The following is a 14,680-nucleotide window of genomic DNA, read 5'->3' as shown; positions in this document are numbered from 1 at the left end:
TATATATATATATATATATATATATATTGGCATGTAAGCAGCTGTTATTAATAACCGTGTGCTCGTATTATTTTTTCCTTTGTTTGATAGGTGTGAGAAAATAGGCATTGAAATTATTCACAGGCATTGTAACATTGTATATATCGCACTGTCATTCACATCCCGTCCATGGGCGTTGGTGACGTTGTTGTGTAACAAGCAAGCATGTGCGTACATATTAATGAGACCTAAATGAGACCTAAACGAGACCTAAACGAGACCTAAACGCAGAAATGCCGAAAACTGGAAAACTGAAACATGGTCGCTTGAATGTTGCACTCTTTGTCCCTTCACGCATGCATAACATATTTTTATGTTCTTACATGTTTAGTTTTTAGTCTATAACAAGTTTACTATGTATGCTATTGATTCATAATCATGACATGTCCAAACTGCATGACTGGTTTGAGAGATACTAATGCTATGTCTATACCCCGGATATCTCCAATATGGAAGCTATAGTATCTACTGGACTGATGTAAACAGTGATAGTACGGTGACGCTAAGACAAGTTCAGTTCGTTGTTATTGTGTTTCTGACCATTTGTGCATTCGCTGGATACAATCATTAACGTGTCAGTTGGCAATTCACAATCAACATGGTCATTGGTCTAACATGTCCATGTTTACATTGGTGGTATGTGCATTCAGGCACGTCCCATTTGCAATGTGTGAGAACAATTCACAGCCACTCACCGTGGTGATGAAGATGTACAGAACATTTATATGCTATTGTCCACATTCACACGTACGACACGCGAATACATATGCGAAAACCGATGGCCTGGCGCTAGCGCCAATAATGAATGTCTTACTACCGCTGTCGGTTACTTCCGATAGCCACGGAAACTAGGTAATTCCAGCGTGTGTTTGTATTTGGAGGAGATACAAGATATTGATCAAAGAAAGTAACACAATATATCCCGTTCTGCCTGTAGTCAAGCGGAACACATTTACTTGTTTCATTTAGTACTAAAACACTAACATACCATGTACTGCTTTAATTATACCTTACGTGTGTTATTTAATTTTCACACACACACTTAGCTACGAAGCTATGCTGAATGACAAATGATACCATTATAACTTAATTCACATTCCATTGTGTTTCAGTAGTTTTTGTGATCTTAGGATCTTGGGAAGTATTAACTTTCTTCAGTGCTTTGACGAAAATGAAATGCTTTATCGATTGTGTTGACTGTTGTTTCTCGCACACTTGCAGGTTACTACCTGTAAAGGTTAGGTCGGTTCAGATCAATATTATATCTTGACACACAATAGCTCCAAATACAAGAAAAAAACTGAACGTCTTTGTCATTTGTCGACAGGGTGCGTGAATTATGAATTTGAGTGGTTGTTTGAATACAGCTTTCACTCACAGGTGTCATGGACGACATAGTTTATATCTGAATGTCATTTACACACGACACGACGTGCATTGTGTACATAGTCGTTTTTAACAAATACATATAAACCCTACATGAAAATAAACAGTATGATGTTAAATACATATGGATAAGGTTTTACTTGATAAGTGTTTACTTTGTATACATGTATTGTTATTAAGCAGTGATCTCCGGTGCGTATCTTGTTAACGTCTTAGAACCTTCATTTACGGCGTTCAGATGAAACATGTTGCGGGTATTGATATGACAAGGAGCAAATAAGGTGGAAACGGTTCTTAGGACCAATACAGAGAAATTATTTTCGAGTGCAAAATGGGTTGACGAGATACTTGGGTACAGGATTTTTATACAGGTATCAGTACATATTGGTCGATTGTGTCTGGAAGAACAGTTCGGAATCAAATAAATATACAACTGGAAGTCTGGTTGAATGGGTGAGAGTTCGAACAAAGGCCGAGTGATATTGGGTAAAAGTAGTAGAACAGGGCAGGTATAACAAAGAATGTACGTGGGTATAAGATGAGAAGAGCAGGCAATCAGTGCTCTGGTCGAGGCGCTAGGATGCTCGTCTCGTAAAGCAAATGCATTTTTGCATGTTTGGTTTAACAAATGCTGACGTAAATGCAGGTGCTCTTACACAAGTCTTGAAATAACAAACTGCATTCACATATCTTGTTCAGCAGATGCTCCTACTCCTCTAGAATAACAAGTGCGCATGTAAATGTCTTGTTCAGCAGGTGCTCCTACTACTCTAGAATAACAAGTGCGCATGTAAATGTCTTGTTCAGCAGGTGCTCCTACTCCTCTAGAATAACAAAAGCTCATGTAAATGTCTTGTTCAGCAGGTGCTCTTACATGAGTCTAGAATAAGTAATGCTCTTGTTCAGCAGATGATCTAACACATCTGGAATTACAAATGTTCATGTCAATGTATTGTTTCAGCAGGTGCTCCTGAAGGTGCTCTTACACGAGTCTAGAATAACAAATGGCCTTGTAAATATATTGTTCAGCAGCTGCGCTTACATCTGTGGAATAACAAATGCTCATGAACAGGTCTAATTCAGCAGATGCTCTCACACAGGTCTGGAATAAAACATGCTCTAGTAAATGTCTTGTTGTGCAGGCGGTCTTAGACTCAGCATGGGTCTGGAATACCAAATGCTCAGGTACATGTATGCACACGGCTGGACAAGGTAAGTGTTCATAAAAATGTATGGTTGAGCATGTTTTCTTGTTCAAACGCATGTGGAGCAATTGTTCGCTGAGAACAGGTATACAGGTATATATCGAATTCAGCAAGTGTCTAGTTACGACGTTTCGGGTAGGGCAGGTACACAATTTGAGTTATCCGATAATATGAGAAATTGTATACATTCTAAAGCACAAATATGCACACCACAAATAGACCCTTAAACAAAAGAATAATTATTCATCTTCTATAAACCTATTTCGAAAGTAATGGCGACAACGCCCCCCAGAAATGAGACACAACCCTAATGGACGAACAGCTGTTAATTACATATATGTTGTTGTGTGCTTGATACAGAACCAGTATCAGTTTAGGGAATATAGGCTGGGAAAATTGCAATATTGGATTCGGGAGTGAAAAGCCTGTGCGGAATGCCACAATATTATCTATATTCGAGCACCATTGTTGCATTTTTAATTCATCATCACTGTGCTATAAATCGGAATACAAGCTGCACTGCAAAAATGGAACAACCTAACCTAGATATTTTCCTCATAATGTTTACGGAAAAGAACCGTACCCCTCTCTTTGGGGTAATTTGGGAAAGATGTTCTCTTTCAATGTTTATATGCACAGGTAACACACAAGCACGTTCACACACACATGTCCATACATACGCACGCACACACACACCACACATACATGCATGTGTCCCAATGGGTGTCGGTTTAGACAGCTCCCACTGTACATACATACATCGGACGGCTACCGTGTCCTAGAACAACTGAAGACCCAAATTCTGCACAGCAGATCTGAAATTACATTAATCGTATATACTGACGTGTGAAAGTAAGTGACTTAAACTGAAACAAACAAGAAGGGCTTAGTGAGGAGTGGCGATGCAGTGGCGATGATAGGAAGTGTTATAAATGCATCACATAAAAAACAACCACACAAAAAATCGTTTTGATCAGTTCCAGTTTTCAAGTGAGCATGTACTATTATTAGTACTTGATATAATGCGCGGTGACATATATTTTATGTAAACATGCAAAATTTGAAACATGAGTGCACTCTCTCGGAAAAGTGTAAATTCAGAAGAGGTTTATGTTTTAATTTGCTTGGGTTGTGGGATCCGATACACACTGCATACAGACTGCATACAAGCTCCTCAAAAATAGAAAGTAAATGTTACATAATTTCACAAACATACTTAATCTTGCAAGAATCGTCTATCTATCTGAGTAATGTAAAGTGAAAACGTCACGACAGGAAAAAGAATTAATCCGCGAGGTAAGCTACATATCCAGTGAGGGTCGGTGGGGTAGCCTCATGGTAAAAGTGTCCACTCGTTCGATTCTCCATATGGTTACATTGCGTGAAGTCCATTTCCTTTGCGTGAAGCCCATTTCCTTTGCCACCGCCAAGATATTTCCTGGATCATTGCTAACGGCGGGGGAAACCCATACCCACTCACTCACAGCAGATGAAGGAAAAACCTCACATATCTTGTGAAGTCTTGACGGCAGTCTCTGGCATCTGCTCTGGAAACAGCTGCACTGCCTCCCATCTCTGTTGACACCTCTGATAGGTATGACTTTAACTGGTTGAGTGCCAAGTACGCCCAATCCTGCGTAACGCCAGTCGATGAGGCGATAATACGCCAAGAATGTTGGAATATCAACGTAGCAACTGGTAGGTGACAAGCTGCGACCTCTCTACAAAACGGGACAGAGCACACAGATCTGACCAGTTTAACAAGGATCATCCAACAAGACCTAACCCGTGTGTAACCTTTCCTTAGGATTAGGCGATAGCACGAGAAGCATTTGTTTATAATCCATATTGTTGTCCACGACATTGGGAAACGGATGTGAACGGTATGTCTATCGTAATGTGAGACTTACGATCACCTAAAGGTGAGATCAACTGTCGTAGGTAGCTGTAGTTGTCTTATACAAAGTAACAACTGCTGTCAAAAACCGATAATGGATGTGCACCTGTTTACTAAGATGTTTTAAGATGGTGGTTTGTAAACAGTCGAGTCTGGACAAGAAAATTTAGTGGTTGATATTCTGAGCAACACATTACCAATGATTTTAAAATGGTTTAACACCTCACTCGACAATATTAGAGATTGTGGTTTATAAACAACAAAACCTGGACAAAAGATAGTTATTGGTTATCTGAGCGACGCTAGATCGATGATATGCTATCACATCCAGCTTGTCTCCCCACACCTCACAGAGATTCTGACAGTTCTAGGAATACTACGACACCGTGAAGCGTAGTCCGATGTACAGGAATCATGTCCCGTTCCGTGCGACACCCGTTAGCGCAGACAGGCAGCTGACGAGCACATCCTGTCACTTATCAGGGACGCAACCATGTAGTCAAAGTTTGGTAATCTGCCCTGTGACTTCGTTTGCAAACATAAGTCAATTGATATTCAACCTTCATTTTTCAGTCCTGACTATACTCCAAGCCACCTTCACCTTTACTATCTTCATAGTTATTTAATATACCACATAGGGCTATAGTCACAAGAGCTAGTACACTGTCGTCATAGGATACAAGACTACATGAAGCACAATTCATGATTTTTATTATACATTTAAACCTTCCTGTATTCTTAGTCATTCAGACATACACAAATATTGTACACATATCAGCATTGCAATGCAACGATTCCTTAAAACAATTTACAATAACGCTCAAACAGTATATGCAAGAGTCATCACAACGGTTCCCACGATGAAGAGTTACCTTCTTAAATTACAGTGACACGATTTCAATTTGAAATATATCAACACACTGGACATGAGAAGACACTTGTAGGGATGAAGGATGTCAGAGAATGAGACCCTTATCACATCATACACGCTGTATATTTAGAAACATCTAACACGGATTTAATAATATCAGTCAGCACCTAGTACTAATTTTTGTCAAGAATAGTATACTAAGGGAAATAAATAGCGCAGTACTTATGAAGGACTCAGAATGCAAAGCAGCTAAAATTTTCCGTCAGTGACATTCTTATGTCTGGACAAGTTTTAAAGGTCTTCGTATTCATTAAGTTTACTAATGCAATGACACTACCACATGGTGGCTCACGCCAGGTCCCAGGAGAATGCACATCTTTCAAGCTACAGATAAGAGCGTCACTAGCACTTTTTTGTAATTACACTTGCACCCAGGGAACTATTTTCCTGTTCGAAGTCTGTTGCCTATAGCAACCACATGATCGTATATAAGTGATAGCTTAGCCTCCATGTTGTTGACCTTTTCTTCTAGCGCCACCTGCCTGAGTCTTATTTGAGCTACACTTTGTGACATCTCCATCTGGGTCTTGCTCACCTCCACCACAGTGACTGCTTGGTCCATTAGGCGGCGCTGCGCACATTTAATTTCCCGGATGTTATAGATGGCACGGAGCAACTTCCGTTGATGCGCTAGGACCTGTCTATCTTCCTTGTCGGCACTTTTTTGTTTGTTCAGCTTGTATACAAACCAGCCACATTTCACGACATTAGCTGCTTCGTGTTTCAGCCGCTTGTCCAAATCAACATCCAGAACGAAATCATGAACGTATTTCTCTGCCCGTGATAACTCCAATTTTCGAGCCAAAACGGCAACAACCAGTGCGGTGCACCCGGCTCCCATAATACCCGTAATTACTGATATGCCACGTCCGCAGTAAGAGTTAGGCACAATATCACCATAGCCTATCGTCAGAAAGGTAATGGCAATCACCCACATGGTATTGAGGAAATTGGCATGGATTTTGTCCCCATACATTTCACACAACCTGAGAGCCCAGCTGGCAATAACGAACAGAGACACCATAATGACAGCCAAGACATAGTCGGGGTACAGGGACATCAGAGACTTGAAGATAAACCGGAAGTTGAAGTTGATCCTGTTGAGTGCTCCTAGACTCTGAGACGAGGCGTCTTGATATAGCCTGCTGTGGAGGAGGATTGCTCGGCAGACGAGGTACAGACGGAGGAACATCGGCAACGACAAAACAACGTCTAGTGGCACGGAGACGTCCCTCCTCCCGGGTTCGCTGTCGGAGTCGGTTGAGCTCCACGTTATGTCAAACTTCCCTGGGATCGGGTGCACGATGCAAACAATGAATTCAAAACAGATCAAACATATTCTCCTGTACCCCATTGCTAGTCGCCAGTCTTCTACACTATTGTTGACCGTGAAGAGTTGAATGTCAAGTTTATGGTACAATCCTAGAAATATCAGGAGTGATACAGTACAAGCAGTAGTACACATTTTCAGCAGGTTTGATACTAGAGTTCCCCTGGATACAACCTTAGCAAACGCTAGTTCCGTTTCTATAACCATAAACAAGATACCAGACAAAGCCAACGCAAGCGCAATGTCACAGACGCGCTTACGTTTGGCAAACAATTCCTTTCGTTTCGCCAGTTTACTTCCTACGGTTGCAAACCTCTTCGACTTTAGCTCCTGTTGCTCAAAGCTGGTGTATAGTTTGTGCTTTCTATGCCTGTTCATTCCAACCAGTGGAATAGCAGGGTCCTCAATTATTGAGCTCATTCTTTCCAAATGAATTGCACACGTCTTCAATAGCACAAAGGATTCCTGCAGTCAGTACACCATGGGGACTCTCCAGTCCTTCTGCCGTAACCCCAGGAGTATGAAACACGCGAGTCTTACTCGCTTGAGTTCCCGCACAGGGCCACCAGGTCACGACTAAACAAGGTTATGCACACATGAAGAAGCAAGGTCTGTTGACGGTAATTACATAAAGCAGACCTGCTACAATGTTGCCATGGTTGTGGTGTATTACCATTTAGTACAGTCGATTAACTCGCCGGCTGTTCTGATATCTATGTGACAGCTGAAAGTACTGACTCTACAGCAAGGACACGTAGATATCCATGCGCAACAGTTGTAAATAAACCACGCACCTGCAATACTTACACATCAGGTAGTACCAACTTCCATTGCTCTCCGCAAACATGCTCTTGGTAGTCGAAGATCGTCCAAGATTGTCGTCCACTATCCAGAGAATGGACTGCAGCAAACACAGTAGCCTGTACCAGCTTGCCCGTAACTGTGATAAGCCGTGTGCTTGATTCTGAACGTTTATTGAATCTGGGAGATATGACTGTTTCTTCCAAGCCTGGGGGCTCTTTCCCCTAGAGCTGCAGCGCAAACCTCGGTCGGGAGCAGTTCAGAAGCGTTCTGTTTGTCCTCCTGTCAACAGAAGCGATTAATTTTACTTTGGTCACACATACATGTTTCGTTACAATACAGCAAAGCGATAGTCCATTCTATCAATTGAGAAGTTTCGCGCTGCGCCACGTGGGCGAGGGCTATGAGAGCAGAAGGAGGAGCGTCAGCCGAGTGTCATTTACATACCAACTGCACTTATCCGTCGACCATTGCCTCGATCTCAACATTCCGGGCGGTGCAATCATTGATTCTGGTCAACCCTCTAGAGAATAAGCCAATCTTAATTGGAGCCATATCGGCTAATTACAGCATTATGGTCCCCCTTGACACAGCCAGTCCGCCTCCATAGTCTTCTCTTTAAGCAGAATGTCACTCTCACAAGTCAAGCTTAGCATTCAGTTCGAAGCACTTTTCGGGGATCCTTCTGCTTTTTATGGAAAATGAAGTTCATCCGCCGGTTAACAGAGGCATCGAAGGTCAGAGGAAACTAAGAGCATTAGGCGAATTTACACATAATTGTCCACAACGTTCTCGCATGACTGAGAAGATGTCCGGGCGTGATATCCACCAGGTCACTGTTTGAGACAGTGCAGCAATCTCATCCGGTCAGTGTTTGACCACTGGGCATCAGATAAACTCCGGAGTGTGAAGCTGACAGCGAGATGCGGCAGTCCTCATCCCCACAGCATCCAGGCAGCATCTGTGCCGTCATTGATAGAACTGTCGTACTTACACAGATCGATACCACCCAGCTCACATGGCATAGCAGTTAATAAAATAATCATGAAACTAAACGCGAAAATTATTTTCCAGTGCTTTGCTTTTGGTCACATAATGCACAAACGTTGAGATGGAATCTCTACAGACTGGATCATCACAATATTGTAATTCCCTCAGGAGGGGGCAGAGGTTTGGCGACTGAATTTACGATACAAGAGAAGTAAACACCAACGAGTTTTTCTCCTACCCTTGCAAGTCCCAGCTCGCGTTGCTTTGTATGTTTCCAACGGTGCCAGTGCATGTGGCCCTATATATTATGGATATGGGTCTTTTGAGACTCGGGGATCTGCGGATTGAGTGAAAAGCGAACCCTTTTCAGTCTTCAGCAACAGTTATGAAATGCATTAGTGTTATCAACCAGACTACAAACTAAATCGGATAGCTGCGCGTGTAAGAATGTTGGATGGATTTCCAAATATATCAACGTTCCAAATCGGTATGAGATATTTAATGCCCTTAAGAATTTAAGTTATGTAACAATGCCAATATGACATGACATGACCGACCACCCCCCATCCCCCTCACCACCCCTTCCCTCACACACACACTCCGAACCACGCTCACGTCCCACCCTCCTCAGTGTAGCCAAAGCCTCTGTTATCATTCCAGAGCGTAATGTTAACTCGAGGAAACGTACGGGAGTCAAATATGTTTTCAGGCATTTTGGTATAAATACTGCCTTCCTAGGATAAAAGTGCCTTTGTTTTCTTCAGCCACTGTTTTAATTGCATTTGGTACCGTTATATTTTGCATCTGTATAATTTGGTGGGAGTTTGGCTTTCCTGTTTTAGTTTAAACCATCCGATCAAACCATTATCCTTGAAGGTGAAACGCTCCCCCACCCCCCTTCCTTAAAACGCCAACCCCCTTTCGAAATTCCTGGATACGCCGATATGTTGTGTATGTTGTGTTACACTGATTTGATTTTGGACAGGACAGGGAAAACCGTGACTGTAATGGAATATTGGAAAAGGAGGTACAACTACACTCACCCCGTCAGTTAATGATTTGGAAAACTACTGTATGAAATTACAGTTCGTCTCAGTGTCGATTAGAAACGTATATCATTATATTCACGTGGAAGCAAGCGTTCTTTTGATGTATGTGAAACTGTTTCAAATTTCAATATTGTACACACTGAACAAAGAGACTTTAGATGGGCCTTGTGTTTTAAGTCGGCTGTCGATATTAACTGAAAGAAAAATCGATACCAGCCTTGCATCGATTTATGACACTGTCTGTGGTCAACCGTTCAGGATATAATGCTTCATTCGCATATTACACATACTGAAACTATGTAGCGACAGATACTTGTTAAGAAAATATAAAGGGAAAAATAGAAGCATATGTATATACATTACCTATATGTGGGTACAGATATACCAATATATGTTTAAAAAAGCAAAATACCGAAATACCTACGACTGGGAAACTAATCGCTGTCTATTGATATCACCTTCCACGGTGAGGTGGACACAATATTTTCATCAGAGATGGATATTCTGATTTAATATTTAAATTAACCACTCTTAGTGGAGTAATGTTCAATTTCCAGGCCGCCACGGAGTCACCGTAAAGTCATGTGTAGATTCGGTAACATGCTGCAAAGTCATACCTGTATGTTCATGTTCATTTACAACTTACTGTGATGTCTGTCGGCAAACTGAGCTATGCTCACAATCGTACACACATACACAGACGTAAAGAAGGTCAATGACTGAGACAGAGCTGTTGACGTGGGCAGACTTCTCAGCGTTGTTACCACACGTTACTAGAAAACAGCAGTGAGTATTGTCGATGCATGGAAACATTGGTTGACCTGTCTGTGTTAATTGTACACGGCTCCAGGTGTCGAGCTGGTGAGTAGTTAGAGTAGAGTGCGTATCAGCAGTTCACAGTAAACATTGGCCAGACTAGTGTTGATGGTATCGGTCCTGGCCAGGCGGTGTGGATGTTACCAGTTCATTGTAGGTCAGACTAGAGTGGATGTTACCACTTCATTGTAGGTCAGCCTAGTGTGGGTGTTACTATGTTATTGGAGGTCAGACTAGTGTGGAGATTCCTAGTTGACAGTACACACTGGTCAAACTTGAGTTCTCTATACATCACTGGTGTTGATGGTATTGGTACTCAGTAAACACTGGCCAGACTAGTGAGGGTGTTACCAGTTCATTGCAGGTCATACCAGCGTGGGTGTTATCAGTTCATTCTAGGTCAGATTAGTGTGGATGTTACAGTCCATTGTAGGTTAGACTAGTGTGAATTTTACCACTTCATTGGAGGTCAGACTAGTGGGGATGTTACCAGTTCCTTGATGGTGAGATTAGTGTGGATGTTACCAGTTCATTGATGGTGAGATTAGTGTGGATGTTACCATTTTATTGATGTGAGATTAGTGTGGATGTTACCAGTTAACTGGAAGTGAGACTAGTAACGGTGAAGGCCGGGCGGGACAACTTAAGAATGGCCAGCGAGTCCTAACTTGACACACAGAAGGGAGCAAGCTACAAAGACTATTTTATATCGTTGGAATGATCTCGAGGAGATGAACACGAAAAGTTCATGTGTCAGTGTGTTCACGTGTTAATAAGCTCACAAATGGGCTCTGAAAATGCATTTGTGCAGAAATTTCTGGCAGAATTTTTTTCCTGTAGTTTCCTGGTGTTTCCAGTTCATGGTAGGTCAGGTTAGTATTGGCGTTACAAGTTCAAGGTAGTTCAGTCCACTGTGGATGTTACAAGCCCATTGTAGGTCAGACTAGAGTGGGCGTTACCAGTTCATTGTAGGTCAGACTAGAGTGGGCGTTACCAGTTCATTGTAGGTCAGACTAGTGTAGATGTCACTAGGTCATTGTAGGTGGGGTTAGTATGGGTGTTACTGGTTCATTGTAGATCTGACCACTGGGGATGTTACCAGTTCGTTGTAAGTCAGATTAGTGTAGATGTCACTAGCTCATTGTAGGTGGGGTTAGTATGGGTGTTACTAGTTCATTGTAGATCTGACCACTGGGGATGTTACCAGTTCGTTGTAAGTCAGATTAGTGTAGATGTCACTAGCTCATTGTAGGTGGGGTTAGTATGGGTGTTACTAGTTCATTGTAGATCTGACCACTGGGAATGTTACCAGTTCGTTGTAAGTCAGATTAGTGTAGATGTCACTAGCTCATTGTAGGTGGGGTTAGTATGGGTGTTACTAGTTCATTGTAGATCTGACCACTGGGGATTTTACCAGTTCGTTGTAAGTCAGATTAGTGTAGATGTCACTAGCTCATTGTAGGTGGGGTTAGTATGGGTGTTACTGGTTCATTGTAGATCTGACCACTGGGGATGTTACCAGTTCGTTGTAAGTCAGATTAGTGTAGATGTCACTAGCTCATTGTAGGTCAGACTAGAGTGGGCGTTACCAGATCATTGTAGGTCAGACTAGAGTGGGCGTTACCAGATCATTGTAGGTCAGACTAGAGTGGGCGTTACCAGTTCATTGTAGGTCAGACTAGTGTAGATGTCACTAGCTCATTGTAGGTGGGGTTAGTATGGGTGTTACTAGTTCATTGTAGATCTGACCACTGGGGATGTTACCAGTTCATTGTAGGTCAGACTAGTGTAGATGTCACTAGCTCATTGTAGGTGGGGTTAGTATGGGTGTTACTAGTTCATTGTAGATCTGACCACTGGGAATGTTACCAGTTCGTTGTAAGTCAGACTAGTGTAGATGTCACTAGCTCATTGTAGGTCAGACTAGAGTGGGCGTTACCAGATCATTGTAGGTCAGACTAGAGTGGGCGTTACCAGATCATTGTAGGTCAGACTAGAGTGGGCGTTACCAGTTCATTGTAGGTCAGACTAGTGTAGATGTCACTAGCTCATTGTAGGTGGGGTTAGTATGGGTGTTACTAGTTCATTGTAGATCTGACCACTGGGGATGTTACCAGTTCGTTGTAAGTCAGATTAGTGTAGATGTCACTAGCTCATTGTAGGTGGGGTTAGTATGGGTGTTACTAGTTCATTGTAGATCTGACCACTGGGGATGTTACCAGTTCGTTGTAAGTCAGATTAGTGTAGATGTCACTAGCTCATTGTAGGTGGGGTTAGTATGGGTGTTACTAGTTCATTGTAGATCTGACCACTGGGGATGTTACCAGTTCGTTGTAAGTCAGATTAGTGTAGATGTCACTAGCTCATTGTAGGTGGGGTTAGTATGGGTGTTACTAGTTCATTGTAGATCTGACCACTGGGGATGTTACCAGTTCGTTGTAAGTCAGATTAGTGTAGATGTCACTAGCTCATTGTAGGTGGGGTTAGTATGGGTGTTACTAGTTCATTGTAGATCTGACCACTGGGAATGTTACCAGTTCGTTGTAAGTCAGATTAGTGTAGATGTCACTAGCTCATTGTAGGTGGGGTTAGTATGGGTGTTACTAGTTCATTGTAGATCTGACCACTGGGGATGTTACCAGTTCGTTGTAAGTCAGATTAGTGTAGATGTCACTAGCTCATTGTAGGTGGGGTTAGTATGGGTGTTACTAGTTCATTGTAGATCTGACCACTGGGGATGTTACCAGTTCGTTGTAAGTCAGACTAGTGTAGATGTCACTAGCTCATTGTAGGTGGGGTTAGTATGGGTGTTACTGGTTCATTGTAGATCTGACCACTGGGGATGTTACCAGTTCGTTGTAAGTCAGATTAGTGTAGATGTCACTAGCTCATTGTAGGTGGGGTTAGTATGGGTGTTACTAGTTCATTGTAGATCTGACCACTGGGGATGTTACCAGTTCGTTGTAAGTCAGACTAGTGTAGATGTCACTAGCTCATTGTAGGTGGGGTTAGTATGGGTGTTACTGGTTCATTGTAGATCTGACCACTGGGAATGTTACCAGTTCGTTGTAAGTCAGATTAGTGTAGATGTCACTAGCTCATTGTAGGTGGGGTTAGTATGGGTGTTACTAGTTCATTGTAGATCTGACCACTGGGGATGTTACCAGTTCGTTGTAAGTCAGATTAGTGTAGATGTCACTAGCTCATTGTAGGTGGGGTTAGTATGGGTGTTACTAGTTCATTGTAGATCTGACCACTGGGGATGTTACCAGTTCGTTGTAAGTCAGACTAGTGTAGATGTCACTAGCTCATTGTAGGTGGGGTTAGTATGGGTGTTACTAGTTCATTGTAGATCTGACCACTGGGGATGTTACCAGTTCGTTGTAAGTCAGATTAGTGTAGATGTCACTAGCTCATTGTAGGTGGGGTTAGTATGGGTGTTACTGGTTCATTGTAGATCTGACCACTGGGGATGTTACCAGTTCGTTGTAAGTCAGATGAGTGTTGGTGTTACCAGTCTGGACAGACTGGGGTGGGGGTTTCTAGTTGACAGTAAACACTGGTCAAACTAGAGTTCTGTATACACATCAGTCCAGTAATTCACAGTATACATCGGTTGACCTGTTTCAAGTGTAATATTATTTTCCACATGTATAAACAAAAAATGTTATGAATAACGTAATTAAGGTCATACACGTGAAAATGATATTAAATGTAGTTCTGCCGTTATGTATTGATGTTTTGACAATGGTGTTTATTGCTTTTTTTTCGAGAGAAACAATCGTGCATGCACGCCTTGTGTGAGCTCTATCTGGTTCAGAAAATTGCGAAAAAGAGCCACCTGGACGACATTTACAAGTTATACCCACATCTGAGTTAGGACGTGGGTCATGGGCATACAATCAGTGTGTGTGTGTGTATGTGTGTGTGTGCGTGTGCGTGTGCGTGTGCGTGTGCGTGCGTGTGTGGGAGTGAGTGATTGCTTGTGTTTGTGGAGTGTGTGTGCATGTGCGTGTGTTTATGTGTGAGTGTGTGTGCCTGCGTGCGCGAGCGAGCGTGTGTGTGTGTGTGTGAGAGAGAGAGAGAGAGAGAGAGAGAGAGAATTTACGATTACACAATGCACTGAGGCGATTCCACCTGTAGGTTGAACAAACCCAATTCATTTAACAAGTAAGAGGATATTTGAAATTTGAAACCACAATACAATATGGTGCTACGAATCTGCTTTTTCAACAT

General features: G+C 42.3%; 1 protein-coding gene across 1 annotated transcript; it reads right to left on the bottom strand.

Moving 5' to 3' along the window:
* Positions 1-5,221: 5,221 nt before the first annotated feature.
* Positions 5,222-8,332, bottom strand: LOC137286988 (small conductance calcium-activated potassium channel protein-like). The gene is made up of 2 exons (XM_067819061.1): positions 8,037-8,332; positions 5,222-7,871 (listed from the first exon to the last, which is right to left on the bottom strand). The coding sequence occupies exon 2, from the start codon at positions 7,206-7,208 to the stop codon at positions 5,838-5,840; it is 1,371 nt and encodes a 456-aa protein (XP_067675162.1). The 5' UTR covers positions 7,209-7,871; positions 8,037-8,332; the 3' UTR covers positions 5,222-5,837.
* Between the last annotated feature and the right edge of the window lie 6,348 nt (positions 8,333-14,680).

Source organism: Haliotis asinina, chromosome 6 (genome assembly GCF_037392515.1).
Source record: "Haliotis asinina isolate JCU_RB_2024 chromosome 6, JCU_Hal_asi_v2, whole genome shotgun sequence".
Classification (NCBI taxonomy): Eukaryota; Metazoa; Mollusca; class Gastropoda; order Lepetellida; family Haliotidae; genus Haliotis; species Haliotis asinina.
Note: the sequence above shows the minus strand (reverse complement) of the source record. Positions and strands in the feature narration are given on the sequence as shown.